At 48.4% G+C, this 20,673-nt stretch overlaps 1 protein-coding gene across 1 annotated transcript; it reads left to right on the top strand.

The window, feature by feature from the left end:
- The first annotated feature begins 10,723 nt into the window (after positions 1-10,723).
- On the top strand, positions 10,724-20,351 carry LOC112633598 (protein FAM182A-like). Its single transcript, XM_025400354.1, has 4 exons — positions 10,724-10,937; positions 11,936-12,035; positions 19,186-19,423; positions 20,141-20,351. Exons 1-4 carry the CDS (start codon positions 10,866-10,868, stop codon positions 20,181-20,183), a joined length of 453 nt encoding a protein of 150 aa, XP_025256139.1. The 5' UTR covers positions 10,724-10,865; the 3' UTR covers positions 20,184-20,351.
- The last annotated feature ends 322 nt before the right edge of the window (positions 20,352-20,673 follow it).

Below are 20,673 nucleotides of genomic sequence, written 5' to 3' on the forward strand. Positions count from 1 at the left end.
ACATCATTCTTCAGGTGTATACCTAGGCCCTATGGGAGCACCAGGCCCCAAGTGAATACATAGATCCCTGGTGGCCATTATGCACCAGGTTAACACCCAGGGCTTAGGTGGACATGAGGCCCCAGCTGAATGCTAGTTCCCAGGTGGATAAATAGGCCCCAGGCATACATCAGGTCCGAGGTCTATACTCAGTCTACAGGTGGAAACTAGGCCCCAGGTAGATACCAGGCACCAGGTGAATTCCAGGCCCTATGCAGACACCAGTCTGCAGGTGGACAGCAGGTCCCAAGAGGACATTATGCCCCAGGTTGACACCTAGGCTCCAGGGGGACACTAGGCCACAGGTGGTTACCTATGCCCCAGGTGGACATCAAGCCTTAGGGGAATTCCTAGTCCCCAACTAAACATCAGGCCACAGGTGGATGCCCAGGCTCTAGGTGAATACCAGGTCTCACATGGATATCAGGCCCCAGGTGAACATCAAGACCCATGTAAATACCTAGGTTCCTGGTGAACATCAGGACCCAGGTGGCACTCAGGCCCTAGAAGGACACTCAGGCCAAAAGTGGAAATCAGAACATATATGGACACTCTGCGCCCACGTGGCTATCAGGCCCCAGGTTTATACCACGTTCCTGGTAGACATCAGCACCCAGGTAGACACTGGACTTCAGGTGTACATCAGCTTCCTATGTGGACACCCAGGCCCCAGGTGAACATCAGCCCACAAGTGGACATCAGATCACAGGAGGACACCAAGGCCCCAGATAGATAGACTCCAGAGCAACACCCAGGCCCCAGGTGGACATCAGGTCCCAGGTTAATTCCAGGCCCCAGATGTACCTCAGGCCCCACCTGGACACAAGTCCCTAGGTAGATGCATAGGCCCTGGGGAACATCAGGCCTTAAGTGAAGTTCTAGGCTACAGGTGGACATCTCGATCCAGTTGGACATCTGGTCCCAGGTGGACATCAGTCTCCAGGTGGACACAAAGTCCCAAGTTGGACATCAGGCACCAGGAGGATTTTAGTCTTCCAGTGAACACCAGCTCCCAGGTTGACACCAGGCTACAAATTAGCACTGGACATCTGATGGACATCAAGCCCCAAGTTGACACCCAGGGCCCAGACGGACATGTGGCCCCATATGAACACTAGTCCCCAGTCAGGTAGGTCCTGGTTCCACCTGCAGCCTGATGTTTAGCTAGAGACTGGATATACAGCTGAGGCCTAGGTATCTACGGAGGGACTGGTGTCAAACGGGCCTGATATCCACCTGGGGACTAGGTATCCACCGGGGTTGATGTCCTCCTCAGGTCTGGGTGTCCATGTGGGGCCTGGTGTTGATTTGGATTTCAGTGTCTACCTGGAACCTCTGGTAGACATCTAGCTCCAGTAAACAAGAGCCTGGGGCTTGGTTGTCCACATAGAGCCTAGAGTTTTCATCTAGGGCCTGAAGATCACCTAGGACATGAGGCACCAGGTTCCACCGGGTGCACGCCTGGACGCCATTGTTCACTTCGCCATCGCCCCACATGCCCTCAGTGACACACGTTCACACCATCTCCTCCTGGACTCTCCAGTGCCAGGCGTCATTGCATTGGCTCCACCTCGGAATCGCCTCTGTCCCTGTTTACACTTGTCCTGGAAAGCGGTATCCTCTTGCAGGAGCCGCAGGGCGTTTAGAATCAGGGCAGACCACTGCTCTTTCAAGGGAGGGAGGCAGAGGGCTCATGGGTCAGTGAACTTTCAGCTGACACCACGCCTTGAGACCCATGGTATCATTCTGGGCTGCAGGGAGGCCCTGCCTGCCTCAGTGGGTGTGCTCAGCCCACCCTTTCTCAGTCGGAGGGGTCCAGAAACGACTCTGAAGAGGAGTCCGGAGACCCCAGCGGGTGCCCTGAACCTCCCTCTCCCCCGGTGGAAACCGGCTCAAGGAGGTCCTGAAGACAGGACTCCCTGGGGTTTCCTCCCGGGACGCCCGCGACCCCCTCTCCCACGTGGCCCGCTACTGGACCCCGGATCCAGCGCCTGCCAAGGCTGCAGCAGGAGAGCACCTGCCGGGGAGCTGCCGCCATTGTTTTAAGGGGACTTGGCCTGATTGCCCAGCGTGCAGCCCGAGTCGGGCCAGCCAATGCGCATGCGCGAGTCGCGAGCTGCCTCCCCCGTCACAGTGGTTTCCACGGTTGTCATAGGAAACAGTCCCTGAGGCTTGGCAATGCAGGAGTCCTCTGTGACAGTGCTTGTGGGTCGGGGCTCTGAGGCTCCAGCCTGACCTCTCCACGGGGTCGAGTCGACAGGAATGTCTCCGGATGCCAGGAGTCACAAAGGGCTGACCAGGAGGTTGAAACCACAGGCGCAGTCCTGGTGAAGCAGCACCACATTCCAGCCTCAGGCCTGCCCAGACGATGTTCGGGTGAGTCTCCCCAGAAGTCGTGCCCGTGGGATGTCGTGAACAGGTCAGCCTGCGTGCCCGTGAGCGGCTCTCTCATCCGAGGGTCGTTCTGTTCGAGAGCTGAACCCCGTGGCCCCAGTGATTGTATGAGGGTGTTTGTTTCTGTGCCCCTGCTGTGTTACTCTGTGTGTGTGTGTGTGTCCCAGTTTCTCCTCTCTCTCTCACTCTGTTAGTTTCTTACCCTCTCTCTGAGGGTTGATGTGTGTGTGTGCCCATGTGTGTGTGTGTGTGTGTGGACAAATGTGCCCTGTGCTCCAAAAAGCGACTTCTTGCATGTCGGCCTGTCTTTGGTGAGCCTCCTTCTGTGTCTCTGCCTGGGTCATGTGGCCGGTTGTGAATCGTTTTCGCAGTGGTTCCACTTTTGGTTTGTGAAGGCCTCGACCACGTGAGGAGGTGCATGGCTTCCCGAGCAGTTGAAATCTCATCCGCATCTTGAGCAGCCTCTTTTCTAGGATCAAGATGAACACACTCCAGCCAGGGACAGAAGCCATGCTGGAGCTCATTGTCCTGCAGGAGAGATTCAGACCTACATCTCAGAAGACACTTGTATCTTTTCACGCTCTTCTCTGAAGAAGTCACAGCACGACACACTGAAAGAGGATGCCGGGAATGGGAGATATCAACAATCCCAGTCACTGTAACCCTGGTCTCACTGGACAAGCCACCCGTTTGTCATCCCTCCACTTATGCTTGCGATGGTGGCATGGTGCTTTAGTCTACCTAGGCTCTAGCCTCTGCTCTGTCCTCCCTCTTGCTCTGTCTCTTGTGTTTCTCCAGGGTATAGATGCTTCATGGTCTGACTGGATGTCTTCAAATAGATCACTTCCCAGTCCATCAGTTAGAGAGTTCCGGGAGATCTGTGTCTTGATTGTTTCTGTCTCCAAACCTGTTTCTGCTTTTTGAGCAGGTTTGACAACCTTGGAGCTGTTGGCTTCCATATGTGTCCCAGACAGGTAGGGTACCATGGTCTTGTCTTTCTCCTCGTGTATGGGTCGAAGGCCCAGAATGAGTGTTAGGTGACCTTGACTGGCCTTGTCTTCTAGGAATGGTGGACCTTGACTGGCCTTGTCTTCTAGGAATGGTGGTGTCGCATTTCCTCCTACATCCAGTCTCGTTCTTGAGGGACGTCCTCTCCTCTGCTCCTGGGTGGACTGACCCGCTGAATCTTTTGGCCCCATCCTGGACCCCAAGTGTTCTTGGATTTTCCCTGGCATTGATGGAATTGTCACTTGTGCCCCCCTTCCACCATGCACACGCCTGGACACCATTGTTTGTTTTGCCATTGTCCCACACGCCCTCAGTGACACACATTCACTCCATCTGCTCTAGGACACGTGAGTGCCACGCATGGTTGCACCTCAGAATCGCCCCTGTTCCTGTTTGCACAGGTCCTGGAAAGCGGTATCAGCTTGTAGGAGCCCCAGGACTTTTAGAATCGGGGCAGGCCACTACTCTTTCAAAGGAGGAGGGAAGCAACGGCTCAGTGAACTTTCAGTTGACACCATGCCTTGAGGCTCATGGGATCATTCTGTGCTGCAGTGAGGCCCTGTCTGCCTCAGTAGATGTGGTCAGTTCATTCTTCCTTACCCGGAGGGGTCCAGAATCGGATCTGAATATGAGTCTTGAGACCCCAGTAGGTGCCCTGAAGCTCCCCCTCCCCCAGTGGAAATCGTCTCAAGGAGGTCCTGAAGACAAGACTCCTTGGGGGTTTGGTCCTCGGAAGCCCACGGCCCCTTCTTCCACATGGCCCCCTACTGGACCCTGGATCCCTCCACCCCCTGGGTGCAGCAGGAGCCCCCCACTATTGTTTAAATGGGCCACAGCCTGACTTCCAGGAGCGGAGAATGAGTTGGCCCAGCAATTGTGCACCCACGAGACTCTATCTGATTCTCCCGTCACAGTAATTTCCACGGTTGTCTTAGAATCCAGTACCTGAGGCATGGCAAAGCAGGAATTCTCTGTGGCTGTGCTTCAGTGAAGGGGCTCCGAGCGTGTGGCGTGACTCGCAGGAGTTTTAATACCCCTCCCATCCTGAGCTGCCTCTTTACTAGGATGAAGACGACCACACCCCAGCCAAGGACAGAGGCCTCACAGGTGCTCATTGTCCACCTGCAAGAGGGTGCCCGCAGACCTTCAAGAAGGTGGTTATCACTCCTCTCACCTTTTGCCCTCATTTGGAAATCTACCCACAGCTCCACACAGGGACAGAGAAGGAAGCCGGCATCGGGATGGGGCAAGCATCTCTGTCACTCAAACGCTGGCCTTCCTGGTCAAGTTGCCCATTTGTCACTTTTTTCCAGATGCCCGTGATGGTAGCATTATGCCATATATTGGCTGCACTGTGGCCTCTGCTCTGTCCTCCCTCTTGCTCTCTCTGCCCAGTTTCTGGGAAGCCTAGAGGCTTCTTAGTCTGGCTCAATGTCTTCAACAAAGAACACTTCCCAGTCCATCAGGGAGAAATTTCGTTGGGGTCTGTTTCATGATTGCTTCCCTCTCCAAACCTATTTTTGGATGATTGGACAGGTGTGATGATCCTGGATCTCTGGACTTCCATAACTGTCTTGTACAGGGAAACTCCCTTGTTCTCCACATCCCAAGTGATGGCTTGGTGGTTGGTCCAGGAAAAGCGGGAGACGACCCCAACGTGGCTGACCTTTGCCTTCTAGGAAAGGCGGCGGTGTATCCCACTTGCACTTCCTCTCTTATTCCTGAGTGCCATCCGGTTCCTCTGCTCCTGGGGAGTGTGCCTTCAAACACTGAATCTTTTGGCTGCCACGGATGTCAGGGAGCCAAAGGGACTGGGTTTTGCTGGGTGCAGGGGAGGTGCCATCAGGGGTACCTACCGGCTGGCGGGGTGTTGTTGTAGCGTAGTTTGTCAAAACCTCTTGGCCCCTCTGGCAGGCATCTCTGAATGTGGCTTGGACTCGGACACCTGCCCTGTCCCGCAGTTTTTCAGGTGTGCTTGACTTTTCCTCAGCTTTGTGTGGGAGATCCCAGTGGCCCACGGGGCACGCCTGGACGTCACTGCCCATCTTGGCATCACCCCATATGGCCTCAAAGACACACCTTCACTCCATCTGCTCTTGAGGAACGTCAGTGCCATGTGTGGTCACATTGGCTCCACCTCCCTATCTCTTTGCAAGTGTCACAGAAAACAGTGTCGGGATGTCAGAGACCTGGCCTTGGAGATGAAGGCAGGCCACTGCTCCACCCAGGAAGGAGGGCGGCAGTGGGCTCATGGGTCAGTGCATTTTCAGCCGACAGTATGCCTTGCGACCCTTGGGATCTTTCTGTGCGCCAGCCAGACCCTTCCCGCCTCAATACATTGTAACCCCATTCCTGATCACCGGGTCGCATCCATGATCGGATCCAAAGAGAAGTCCAGACAGTCCAGCCTGCACCCTGAAGCTCCTCCTCCACCCGGAAGGGAAGCAGAAGACCGATCAAGAAGGTCCTGACGACGGGACGCCTATGGGTCTGACCCTGGGTCTTCCACAGGCCCCTCTCCTAGTCCTCTTCCCACCCGCCGCCTCAGACTGCGCCACCGCCGCCACCGCTGCCCCAGTCCCCGCAGCCGCCGCCTCGCGGCCATGTTTTAAAGGGTAGGCAGCTTGCCTCTCTGGAGCTGGGGGGTAGAGAGGGGGAGTTCGACCTCGCCAGTGCGCATGCGCGAGGCCTGAGCCTCGGCTTTGGTCTCAATCACTGTGGCAGTGATTGCCACAGTTACCCAGGGATGGGTCCCTGAGACTTGGTGAAGTAGGAGCCCTGTGTGATAGGGAGTCAGAGGGGGCTGAGAGCAGTCCTGGCCAGGACGTTAACAGGATGGTCTCCGGAGGCCGGGATTCTCGGAAGGTCGACCACCAGGAAGAAACCTCAGGAGGAAGAAGCCTCAGGCGGATCCCCGGGAGGCAACACAGGATCCCACCCTCAGGCCAGGTTTCGCGGAGGGTGGACGAGGTCCCCCTCCCAATCTTCATTTCACCCGCCGCCGCCCCAGTCCTCGCAGCCGCCGCTCTGTCATTTTTCTTTTCTGTTTTTTTTGTTTGTTTGTTTTTTTAATAGTCGGAGTCTCACTCTGTCACCCAGTCTGGAGTGCAGTGGCAGGATCTCAGCTCACTGCAAACTCTGCCGCCCAGTTTCAAGTGATTCTCTTGCCTCCCCCTCCAGAGTACCTGGGATTAGAGGGATTAGTCAAAGTCGGGGCTAAGACCAGTCCTGGCCAGGGCATCAACAGGATGGTCTCTGAAGGCCGGGATTCGTGGAGGGTCGTCCAGGAGGAAGAAACTGTGGGCAGACGGCCGGGGAAGCAGCGAAGGATCCCAGCCACAGGCCTGTATGAACTGTGTGCCAGTGAGTCTCTTCAAAAAAGGAGAGGTTTGCTTGTGTGCCCGTGGGCTGCTCTCTCACCGGGGGTCTTAGTCACGGAGAGCAGAACCAGGCAGCTTCAGGGGCTGCCTGGGGGTGGGTGTTACTGTGTCACTGCCCTCCCCTGTGTCTATGTCATAACCACTACGTCTTTGTTAATTGCAGTGTTAGCTTTGGTCTTGTCTTCCTTCCTTCTAGGTAAGATTGAGGAAAATGCGGGGTGGTAGAATCCACCCGGCCTCTGACAGCATCCAATCTGGAGCAAAGGCTTCCTTCGAACCTTCCCCAAGCCCCCAGTACAAGTCCAAATTCTGGAACAAGTCCTTTCCAACACCTGCTTCAGAGATGCTTCCTGGCTCCAGGCAGTGCTTGCTCCCCTCACTGCAGCAGGAAGCCCAGCTGGTGAAGGGCAGTTGTGCTCCAGGTGGTCGCTGGATGCAGGGCATTGACAGATGGAACCCATCAATACCACCACCGCATAACACTGTAAGCATATCATCCCCCACCTGCACATGAGGAAACGGAGGTCCACAGGGTGGGGAAGGGGCAGACATAAATTGTCCTTCAAATGTGATACCGGTGAGATGTGAGAGGCAGCACCACTCAAGAGCTCAGTGAGGCAGTGGGCACACCCGGACCCTCCCAGGCAGATTGGGTGTGTGGTCACCCCCATTGCACAGCATGGGCGGGATTGGGAGAGACCACACATGGGTCTCAGCACCTCTCCACTGGCCTGACCTCCCTGCAGAACCGCAGGACAGGATTAGCATCTCCTTGCTGGCAGGCCTGGCCACCAGAGGTCCTTGCTTATGTCTAAGGTCCCTGTAGTTGTGGTTCAGAAGATGGGGCTGCTCCTGAGATTCAGCACCACACAGGCACTGCACAGCACTGTACCACGGTGGCTGGCACTCCCTTTCAGATAGGGCCCATGTTACCAGCTGGGCATGATGCATCATTTACCCTACCCTTAATGGGAAAGGTGGTTTTATAGAAGAAAATTTGGGCTAGGCGCAGTGGCTCAGACCTGTAATCCCAGCACTTTGGGATGCCAAGGCGGGTGGATCACAAGGTCAGGAGTTCGAGACCAGCCTGGGTAATATTGTGAAACCTTCTCTCTACTAAAAATACAAAAATTAGCCAGATGTGGTGGTGGGTGCCTGTAGTCCAAGCTACTGGGGAGGCTGAGGCAGGAGAATCACTTGAACCCAGGAGGCAGAGGTTGCAGTGAGCCAAGATCATGCCACTGCACTCCAGCCTAGGTGACAGAGGGAGACTCCATCTCAAAAAAAAAAAGAAAAAGAAATGAAAAGGAAAAGTATTTGTAGATGGATGAAGGTGATCCCTTTGAATGCTGTAAACTATTTTATTTTAATCATTGGTCTGGCATTCATTCTGATGGGGTGACAGGCGTCAGTGCCTTGGTCAGCAGAGCACAGGAGTGTGTACACCTCCCCTCATCTGAAGACTCAGGCCATGAGCAGGAAGGCCTGTCCTTGTGTCCACCAGCAGAGAGGATGTGTCTGGTTCCACCATGCACTGCAGAGGCAGCAATGACCCAGAAGGAAGAGACACTGTGCTCCCGGGGATGTGTCCTTTTGATCCAGCAAGGGGGGCATCTCCTTTCCTGTCCACGACCCCCAGCCTGAACACAGAGGCAGAGAACATGTGATGGGCTCCCATTATCAGGCGGTCCAGGGTGCCAGCTCTGAGCCTGTAGTCCTGGTCACTGCCCTTTTCTCCACAGCATGGCTGCCACCATCCTGGACTGCCACACAGAGGGGCTTTGCAGAGATCAGCATAACAAAATCATTGCTGAGATGCTGCAATAGGAAACCGTGATACCTTCATGGGCTGCCAAAGCAGCTATTCGTTGCTGCACTCAGTGTCCCCAGACAGCTGTGTGGCTGTCACTGCCTCTGGTGTGTCCATTTTACTTCTCTTCTCCTGCCTGAGCTTCTGCTCTGAACTGTCTCTTATAAGAAATCAAGCTTACTAGATTCTGAGCTCTTTGTGGTCAAGGACTGTGTCAGTAGTTCATGTCTCTTTCTAGAGATATCTGGTACTTAGCAGATGCTCAGCCAATGCCAAATGATTCATTTGCCAGGAAGCTGAATTTCATCCATAATCCTAGTCCATGCAAATATATTCTGCCAGTGGGGCGTATGTGTCTGCTGAAGGTGTTTCCCCAGACTTCATAAATACATACAGGCCATTTAGATATTTGAATGTCAAAGAGGAAAAGAGCTTAGAAAGTAAACATTGGAGAAGTGTGGGAGGGTGGTATTATTTGCAAAACATTCCTGGGTCCTTGTGAGTTCTGTATACCCTGGATGACCACCAATTCTGGGCCAGGCCAGAGACCCAGCTGGACCCAGGAGATACTGAAGTGAGTAAAGCCAAAGTGCCTCCCTTCAGCAGGAGGCAGGCAGCCACAGCAAAGTGATAAAGGCACAAAACCCAGAGGCAGCAGAGGAGCAAGGACTACCTTGTTCCAGGAGGCTGTGACTGCAGGAAGAGCTTTCAGAGGAGGACACCTGTGCAGGGCTTGGAAGGATGAACACAAATTTGCCCAGCAGACAAGGCAGCCAAGGACATCCTGATGGAGGAGAACAGCTTGAGTAAGAGTGTGAGCCATAGGATTGAGTGGCACAGGCATGGAATTGGAGGAGGAGAAAGAATGAGAGGGGATAAAGTTGGGAGGTCAGCAGAGGTCAGTCACAGGTGGTTTTGAATCCTGGTGAGGGAGCAATGGGTGCTGCATAAGGGACATGGTCCTGGAGGAGATGCAGTTAGCTCTGAGTGAAAATGGAGCATGCCATCCACCAGGGGAACCACAAGACGCAATAGAAATAAGAACCCTGAGAAGCCTGCACAAAGGATGAGGGGCCCATGGGTAGAATCAAGAACGTCCTTGTCAGAAACCAGCTTTGAAGGGAGACAGAAAAGACTCTTGAGGGCCTCAGCTGCTGCAAACCTCCTCAACAAATCATATTTTACCTTCAGATATTTGCTAAAGAACACTAACTATTGGAAGAGCAATGGTCCATTGATGATAATTATCCCCTCACTGTACCTTTCTTTACAATTCTCAAACTGCACTCGGGTCCAGCGTCTCATTGGAATCCCCATATAATCCCATTTTGCAAATAGGGAAATGAAGTCCTGTGATGTCACACTGAGGTTTGCAGCAGTTCCAGGCTAGAAAATAGGGAGCACTTTCAGCTCAGCCCTGGGTATAAGGCCCAAAGTTCCTTTTCTGGGAAGGGGTCCTTGAGGCCATCCAGCAGCCCATAGTCCAAGTTTTCCTCTTCCTCCTTGGGCTTCTGTACACCTGTGTCCAAAGCCGCCTTCTCCTCCTTTGTTCTCACGTACCACTACCAGTTGTTGGGCAGGGAGATCTCCTGCTGCTGCCTGTCCTAGGGTGCATCCTCCAAAATGGGTGCATTGTGGTTCAGCCAACACCTGCACCTCCTGCAGCCCAGGGCTCCTCTGTTTAGGGAGGGCCTGAGGTATCTCCCTATCAAATGGAGATGCGCTGGAGTTGCTGCCTTTGCTTGAACCCATGTCCAGGTCATCTTGGGGGTGGCCAAGGGTGCAGGGCCCTGGGGACAGGTCAGAGGGCTGCAGGTCAAAAACCAAGAGGATGAGGGGATCACTGAGTCAGACCGCCTGGATCCACATCCCAGAGTCTAGCTGCAAGGCCTGGGAAAGCCTGGTTCACCTCTCTGGTCATCGGTTTTCTCCCCTGTAAAGTAGAAGGTATAACAGTTGTCTCTGAGCTTTACAGCAGGTAATGTGTGCAAAGTACTTCGCACAATGCCTGGCATATGATAGGTGATAATAAACAGGGCTACTGTGATGTCATCATCTGAGCTAGGTCACTCATGCACTTCTCCAATCCTTCAGGGTTCCCCTCCATCCCTCACAGGGTAGCAGCAAGTGAAAGGGATGCCCCTGGCCTTGAGGAGCTCACATCTTCTCATTTCCCAGGGGTCTCCGTCCAGTGCCCACCCATGCCTGGCATGCAGTAGGCGCCTCATCCACATATGGTGAAAGAGTGGAAAGCAGGTCATTGTCATGTACTGTTTGGCACAGAATCTCCAGTAGGGAACAGAGAAGTGGGTGACTGCGGTTGTGCCCACCAGTTCCTGTCCCTGAATTTTCAGGGATCAAGAGGCCTTAGCAAGTCTAGTACCAAGGAGTGGGCACTGTGTGGTGGACCAGGAGGCAGGTCCTCAGAAAGGCAGTGGGGTAAGGAGAGGAGCTCTGCCTTTGGGGTCTGGGAGACCCTCCACTAGGACCCCACCAAGGGCCCCGGGTAGGTCATCCATCCTCCCAGAATCTATGCTCCTCTGTATAATGGGGCTAACCTGGAAGAGATACTTGCACAACCATGTTCAGAGCAGCATCATTCACAATAACCAAAAGGTGGAAGTGTCCATGGATGGATAGATGGATCAACAAAACGCTGTCTATGCATAGAGTGGAATATTGTTCAGCCTTGAAAAAGAAGGAGATTCTGACACCTGCTGCGTCAAGAAGGAACCTTGAGGACATTAGGCTGAGCAAAATAAGTCAGACAAAAAAACACAAGTGCTGTATTATTCCACTTTTCCAAGGCACCTAGAGTAGTCAAATCCTCAGAGACAGACAGGACAATCAGGGCTACCAGGTCTTGGGGAGGGTGGTGAATGAGGAGTTGTTTTTTAATGAGTTACAGGGTTGTAGTTTTGCAAGATGAAAAGCATTCTGGAAATTGGTTGCACAACATTGTGAATGTACTTAATGCCACTGAAATGTACACTTAAACATAGTTAGACAGTATATTTTATGTTATGTTTATTTTACCACAATTTTTATAATGGGGTAGTTATGCCTGTCTCCTTGCATTGCTGTAAGGATTTCATGAGATAACATATAAGGAACAATGCAGCATGTTGCCTGGCACATAGTAACTGCTCAATAAATCACAACTGGATGCTACTGAAGATAAAGTTACCTGACTTCTGTGAGACCTGCTCTCCTCAGCTGAAAATTATTCCAACAAATATTAGATGAGACCCTATTGTATTATACTGGGTTCATAAATAGCACTCCCCCTTTTCTCTTCTCACAGAGTGCAGTGAATAGAAGACTCTTCTCTGCACCCAAAAAGCTCCATGCTGATGGTGAGAAGGGAATGCTGGATGGAGGGGTTCCTGGAACTACTGTGAGGGGTGAGCTTCCCCCAGATGTCTAGAAATGAGTCAGGGGCCCGACATCTTCCACCCCCACTAAGGTTGCCTTGCACTTCCCGTCTGGCTCTATACTTCCTAGAAACTGCCACTTTTCTGCCCCCATTACCTCATGGCCCAGTCAGCACCATTATCATCATCACCATGATTGCCATCACCATCCTTACAATCACCACCACTATCATCATCAGCATCACCATTCTCACCCTCGCCATTCTCACCATCATCAACACCAGCATCTTCACCATAACGATCACCGTCATTATCACCACCTTCACCATCACCATCCTCACCATAATAATTATTGTCACCCTCCCCATCCTCATAATCACCATCATTATCATCATTACCATCACCATTATCATCACCACCACCATTCTCACCCTCACCATTCTCATCATCATCATCTTCATCACCATCACCATTCTCATCATCACCTTCATCACCATCATCCTCACCATAACTATCACTATTATCACCACCACCTTCCCCATCACCATCCTTGTCATCACCATCACAATCACCAACAGCACCATTCTCACCATCACCATGTTCACCTTTACCATTCTCACCATCATCATCCTCACCATCATCATCCTCAACATAACTATCACTTCATTATCAACACCTCCACCTTCACCATTGCCATCCTCACCATCATCATCATCACCATCACAATGACCCTTGCTACATGGAGCCATGCATTCTGGCTATGAGGGCTCTTGGGTCAGGGCATCTAACACATCTTGTAGGATAGAAACCCCACCCCTCAGGGTCTCACAGTTGGTGAAGTAACTGATTCTTGTGAGGTCATGTTCCTGTGGGTGATGTGGGTTGTCACGAGATGTCACAAGACCAATAAAAACAGGCTGAAGCCCATCACATCACTTCTTTCTTTGTAAAATAAGCTCCATCATCAGTAGTAATTGTATGATAGCAGAGAATAAGAACTAAGCAAATATAAATAATTTGATGCTATGAGAAGCATGTGTAGGGGAGTCCATATTCCGATATGCATCTATTCCAGTGAAGGCAATTCTTTACCACTTCCATGAAGGAAGGGAAAGAATGTTATTACAATGTTACCAGACATCTGTCCGGTCTAGGCAAGGTAGTTCCTCTTTCCAGGGTCTCAGCATTGCTCACTGTCAGCAGTTAAGGCACTCATCTGGGCAGCTGGCAACACTGGTGCAGGGAAGTTCATGTTATTGGGAACAGGTAGCATCTTCTGCTACCATCGACACATTGTCCATGAACCCAGTGGGCAAATGCTGAGGAAGCTGGGAAAAGCAGCTGATTGGTGTCTACAGACCAGCCATCATATGACCCTTTCATTGGTAGCCTCTGCTACTCAAGGATACTAACACGAGGTTCTCATAACCAGAATATAACATCCATATCAGGATATCAGCATTCACGAAGCACTACTGTCCAATCGACAGATGCTATAATGTCATCCAAATTTTCTCACTTGTGCCCTAAATACATTTTTTTTTTTTTGAAGTTTGTAATCCAGGATCCAATCCAGGATTTCCCATTGCATTAATTGTCATGTCTCTTAAGCTCCTTCAACTTCAAACAGTTCCTCTGTTTTGCCCTATTTTTCACAACCTTAAGAGTTTTAAAGAGCAGAAGCATTTCCTTCTGAAGGATGTGTTCACCTTTTTCCATCTGATGTTTTTCCACAACCAGACTTAGGTCATGTATCTTTCACAAGAAAACCACAGAAACAATGCTGTGATCTACCTAGGACATCACAGCAGGAGGCACATGATCAAATTTGTGCCAGATTTCTCCACCACAAAGTCATCATTCTTCCAATTTTAATTGATAAGTATTTCATATGAAGATATTAATTGTACATATACATGAATATATATTTATATGTAAAATATATACTAAACACGATTTCAATGTCTAACCAATATAAAAGTTATTAACTAGATATGTTTAATTTTATTTCCTACTAAGTCTTCAAAATCTGGTGTGTGTTTTCTGCTGACAGCACATCTCAGTCTAGCCCAGCCACATTTCAAGTGCTGCATATTCACAAGGCTGTGGCTACCATATTTGTCAGGGCAGCACTAAAGCACTAAAGAACTTCTTCCTTGGAGAAGTTCTAAGCTTTCAAAGTGTTTGGAAAATACATTTTATAAAATTCTTCAGAATCCATAAACAGGCAACTACACATTTAGTAAGCCATAGAATCAAACATGACATTAAAAAGTGAATCCCTTGACAAAAATGGTGGGCAAAATTTTCTTCAGACCAAATGGAGAAATCAATGATGATTAGCTAACATGCCCATTATTATTTATTTACATCATTAATACCCCCAGACCCCATCAACAGGTAAATGAAGAAACACATTGAGGCCTATCTGAACAATGTCCCAATTCCTTACCATTCTTTCTTCTTTTGCAAGCAGAAAAGACTCAGTATTAGCAAAGACTATTTGGATAGTTTGTTCTTACGCCAGTAGTTGTAATTTCCTGGAGGTCTGTGTGATATCAATTATGTAATTCAATACCTCTCACAAGTACTTTATCTGTTTGGCCATTTTCTGCAGTATATCCATGCTCCCATTTTCTCTATTCTTTTATTTCTATCCTAGACTTTTCTTTCATCCTGTAATTCTTTGTCCTAAAAATATTAATTGAAGGATAATGTCACAAAATAGTATATTTCTGTAGATGATACTCTAAATTGATACCTAATATACAGAAACGACTATCATGGACATAACCCACAACATGTGAAATGCATGGCTCATTCTACTGACATTTGAAAGGAGTGTTAATGACAACTGAATTTCTAGTCATTTTCCACCCAAACAGTTGCTTATAAAATGGCAGGGAATTGTATGTGTGTACGCAGTGGCCATTTTTTGGTGGGATGTTCAGCAACTCTCCTCTTGAGCCCCTCTTTTCTTTGAGGACTATTTCAATGAGCACCAACTGGGCCTGACCCAACCTATCAGCCCCAGCCCTAGAGGTGAGCATGATGCTCAGCTCTGGCCAGAGACTTTACCCTTGGACCATAGCAACTAATTCAGTGCTTTTCTTCTGGAATCATCAGGAAGGACTCTTGCTTTTTCTACCACTTTGGTGTGCAAGGACAAAGTAAAGTGGGTTATTTGTAGCACTGTGTCTTGCTACAGAGAGAGAAGAAAGTCATCTTCAGAAGGAGAAAATGCTAAAACACAAAGAAAACTGTCAAGAGAAAGAAGGAGAACATTTCTTGATGATTTTATATAAGCCCCTGGGTCTAGCTATGCATGACAGTGACTTGGGTTAAAGCCCTGTCACTTACAGGATCATTGACTTAAACATAAAATAAAGTATTACAAGCTATGAACTTTTAGATGAAAATACAGAAAAAATATTTGTAATATTCAGTTAATCAAAAATTTCTTAGATAAAGGCCCAAAAGCACAATGCACAAGAACAATTAATAAAATGGACCCCATCAAAATTAAGAGCATCTGCTATTTGAAAGACAGTGTTAGGAGAACAAAACAGAAAACTCAGACAAGGAGAAAATACTTGCAAATCTCATATCTAATAAGGGATTTGAATCCAGAGTATATTTAAAAAACTATTAAAATTTAATAAAGAGAAAATAAGCCAAGAAAAGGAAGAAGAAAAAAAAAATGTGAACATACACTTTACCAAATATATACAGATGGCATGTAAGTTCATAAGGAGATACTAAATACTATTAGACATTATGGACCCATAATAAAATACTATTGTAAACATGAAAATATCTAAAATTTTAAAAGAAGGCCCATACAAAATGTTGGCAGGAGTGTGGAATCTGATAAAAATATAAAATGGTACAACCATTTTGGCAAATATTGTGACAGTCTCTTAAAATTAAACCTAAACCTATTAGCTATTACATTCCTAATATTTACTCAAAGTTATAAGAACTTATGTACATGAATGTTCATTGCAAATTTATTTGTGTAAGTCCAAAACTGGAAGCAATGCAAAAACCCATCAGCAGGCAAATGGATATATAAGTTGTGACCTATCCACACTATAGAATACTACTCAGTAATAAAATTTATGACCTACTGATGCCTGCAATATAGCAGAATCTCAAAATAATTATGCTGTGTGAAAGATGCCAGACCTCTCCAAAAAAGGGTCCATGCTATACTTCATTTATGTAAATGTCTAGACAAGGCAAAATATTTTATAGTGACAGATTGGTGATTGCCAGGAAGAGTAATAAAGTAGGAAGGTACAGAAAGTTTGGGATTATAAAAGGGCAAGGAGCAACTTTTATGACTGCTGGATACGTTCATTATTTTTATTTTGGCGATGGATTGGCAAGTACATATAAAAAATAACACACGGCTGGGTGTGGTGGCTCATGCCTGTAATCCCAGCACTTTGGGAGGCCGAGGCAGGTGGATCACGAGGTCAGAATATCGAGACCACGGTGAAACCCCATCTCTACTAAAGATTAAAAAAAAAAAAAAAAACTAGCAGGGCGCAGTGGCGGGCGCCTGTAGTCCCAGTTACTCGGGAGGCTGAGACAGGAGAATGGTGTTAACCCGGGAGGCAGAGCTTGCAGTGAGCTGAGATTATGCCACTGCACTCCAGCCTGGGTGACAGAGCGAGACTCCATCTCAAAACAAACAAACAACACACACAGTATTTTTGTTTCATTCTTATAAAAGCACAATTATTTACTAGTGGGATGTGTGTGCCTGTTGGGCACACAGCACAACTTTTCAAATCTTAAAATTGGACTGGATCTCAACCACTGGACCTTATTTCCTATTCCACAGTGACTTTAGCACAATACTTCCTTTCGTCGTGGTAATTAACAACACCCACCTTGAAGGTAAAGAAATGTACTTCTAACTAACTACTTTTGAAAGTATGAACTGCCTCAGGCTAGTAGTTCTTAAGGTCTCCAGCAAATGTTGCTTTGTCTCCCTCAAAAATATACAGCCTGGGCAACATAGCAAAACCCTGTCTCTACTAAAAATACAAAAATTAGCCAGGCATGGTGGTGCATGCCTGTAGTTCCAGCTACTCAGGAAGGCAGAGGCTGCAGTGAGCCTGGACCTCACCACTGCACTCCAGCCTGGGGGACAGAGTGAGGCCCCCACCTCTGATGCACACACACATACACATACTCACAAGCTATCCACTGGTGCCCCTGTCAGTTAAACACAGTATCTCAGGGCACCTTAGCACACAGTGTGAGAGCCGTGGTCCTAAACACTTCAATTAAAAGTGAAACATCTCTGGCTGGATTTTTAGAATATTTACTTTTTAATGTTTTTATACTATGTTTTTTATGTTTTAATTAATTTATCTGAATACAATAATCCAGACATTTTGAAAGTAAAACAGTGGAAAACATGCCCTACAAACACTAATCAGCACAAAGCTCATGTTGCTATGTTATTATTGACAGATTAGACATAAGCCAAGAAACATTGCTAGAGTTAAAAAAGATTTTATGATGTCAGTCACTAGACAAGTATGCCAGTTTTAAAGATGTATAAATATAAAATATCCCTTCAAATTATTTACTACGGAAACTTATGTAACTAAAAGAAAGATGGACTAATCTACAATACAGATTTTAACATACCCTTCAACAACCAACAGAACCAACAGAAAACATCCATGAGAGAAAGGGAGATTTGATGAACACAATGAACAAACTTGACATAAACTGACATATAAGAACCCAACACTCAACAGCTACTGAATACACATCCTTTTCCAGTGCACGTGTCATATTAACCAACATAGATTATATGTTGGAATTTAAAGGGACTCATCACAGAGTATTCAGTCATGGGTTTTTGCCTAAACTTGTCTGGTCTTCAACAGGGTTCAAATATGGTTAAATTCTTATTTCATCTAAAAAGTCCTATCCTTTCTTTGTACATTTTACTGCAACAGTCTAAATTTGCATAACAACTGAACCCAGCCCTTGGAACTTGAAGTTCATTCTAGCCAAAGGCAGATTAAACTGTCTAAGTAATAATGTCCTTCACATTGTTGTTCCCTGCTCCAATAACGGAGTATAGCTCCAAGAAACTAACAGACTATTTGTCCTTCACAGTATACATTCTATGTTACATCAAAACACGGTATAAAGCCTCAAAATAAGCAGCAGAGAGAAAATGAGATCAACAACCGTCTAGTTGTGACCTCACTACTTAGTAATGATGCTTTTAGCTGACTCTTTTACTTGATTCCTAACTGCTTGTTTCTGGCAGGGAAGCACTAACCACTGACCAAGCCGACTGTTTAAGAAGTGAGCAGGACGAACAGCCTCCACCACCAGTGATCAGTTTAATAACCTGCAACTCTAGTCACTGGCTGCAACTCATATTGTGGGTGTCAAGAGTTCAGAATTAATATTGAAATACTAACTCCAAAAGAAACCCAGAAATCTCTGGGAATCCAGCAAAGATAGAAAGGGTGCTCTCAGTAGTCACCACTCACACTTTGCTTTGTTTTGGTAACTATTTTATTACATATGGAGAATATCACAAAAGTATGCCTGTTCCTCACTGTTAATGCTAACCCCCAAATGGTAAGGCTCTTGCAGGTTGAAACCCCCAGGCTCTCACTGGCCCTTCAACAGAAGACGGTGAAGTCACCTGCAAGAGTGATCGATCACCCAAAAGCTTCCAGGCTGGACAAGTTGGGACTCAGTTCTTGCAGTTCCCAAATTCACAGTTCTCTTGGGACATGATTATTTATGGAGCTCTCAAAGATGAGAAATTCCACGCAGGAAATTCTGTTTATAAAAGATTATTCACATCTAATTATCTCAGGAGACATTAACACAGCAATGTTGAACATTTCCCATTAATTGTTAATACATGGAGAAAAATTGGACAATTATTTTTTAAATTTTAAAAGCTTCATACAATAAAACTTATACTCCCACATGTGATTCAATTTCTATTCATTAATGCTGGAGAAGTTAATAATTACGAATTGCCAGTGGTAAAAAAAAAAAATAAATCATTCATCACTGGAGAAGTACAGAAGGTTTAAAAGAATTTGTTATTGGCCTTGGGGCGTTTTATGCTTTCCATACACTCGTGGCTTTCTCTTTCTCTCTCTCTTTCTGATTTCAGTTTCTTTTGATTTCTCCTGCTTAGAAATAGTGAGAGAACTTTGGATGTGGAAGGTGGAGGAGGACGAACACGAAGTGGGGGTCTGCACGTGGGATGGTCAGCACTGCGGGTGCCCAGCAAAGGCACTGCCTGGTCCACATCCCGGAGGGGCCTCTGCGCCCCAGTCGGCATCGCAGCTGATGATGAAACTTTTGGCCTGGCAGAAGAGTCTCCACAAACTTTGGAAGGTGTCCGCTGCGTCCTCCACAGCCATGTATCCCTGCTGAGGGCGATCTTCTGGGGGAGTGGAAAGTCCCGCTTTTGGGCCAGGGCTGGCTGGCTGGAGCCACTTGGCGCAGCGCAGCCTTGGTGGAGGTGAAGGCGCGGGACACGGGGCTCAGGGACCCCCACTCACCTGGGTAAGAGCAGCAGCGCCAGCGCTAGCTCACCAACAGCTGGGCCCTGGTGTCGCAAACCGATGTGAGTGATGCCTCCTTTGGGCCGGAGGGGTCCCAGAAAGGCTGCAGGCCACGGCTGACCAGCGGGCAGCGTGGTGGCCGCGATGGAAGGTGACAGGGTTCGCAGCGCCAGGCAGCCCAGCAGAGCCAGAGCGCTAGCATCCCGCATCGCCAGCAGCACCGCGGGAAGGCCTGGCGTTGGTGACGCGGCGGCCAGCGCACAAGGCCCACGGCAGTGTCCCAGACGCCCGCTCATCTTCAGCTAACTTCAGGAACCCCGGGCCAGCTGAGGCCCAGGCCTCACGGGCAGGACAAGGGGCAGAGAGTCCGCAGGCCCGGCCGAGAGCTGGCAGCGCGGGCCAGGCTCCACCGCTGCGGAGTTCGCAGGGCGCAGCAGGCACCTGGCAGCGACCAGGGCTTCCAGAGGCGGCTGCACTGGCCCGCGAAGGCTCCTGCCCAGCGTCCAGCCTCTCTGCGGGGACTCCACGTGCTCCCCCCTCCTCATTTTCCTTGTCTAGGGCGGCAGCAAGGTCCTCGCTCCCATGGCCCGACTCTTGGTGAGCAGGAGCCTGGGCTGAACAGGTGGAGCAGAGCGGTCACCGCCAAGAACCCAGCGAGAGTGGCGCCCCAGGGCGGCACAGGGGGCCGCATTTAAAGTGTCAATTATCTCAAATATTTTATGACATTTTATAATATCTATAATGTCTATTATATCTTGTGATACAATTATTAACACCACTTCATTGTGATTATTATAATTATTTTTATACCAACACATCTTCAATTATTAGTATTCCCACTTGCTAGAGAAAAATGAGAACGAGTTTTGAAAGCCTTACCTCTGCCAAAGGAAGCACATTCCAGCATGTCGCCAAAGCAATCCACTTTCCACCACTTCCACCAAAAACATTTTTGCACAATTATTCTATCCTACCCTTATATATTTTGTGTGTGTACTTGTGTGTGTATATATATATATATATAATGCCAGAGATGAACAAGTATTAGAAAATTAAATGCACACAGGTTTACACGTCAGTACTATGTATAA

The sequence above is a fragment of the Theropithecus gelada genome, chromosome 10 (assembly GCF_003255815.1).
Source record: "Theropithecus gelada isolate Dixy chromosome 10, Tgel_1.0, whole genome shotgun sequence".
In the NCBI taxonomy this organism is placed as follows: Eukaryota; Metazoa; Chordata; class Mammalia; order Primates; family Cercopithecidae; genus Theropithecus; species Theropithecus gelada.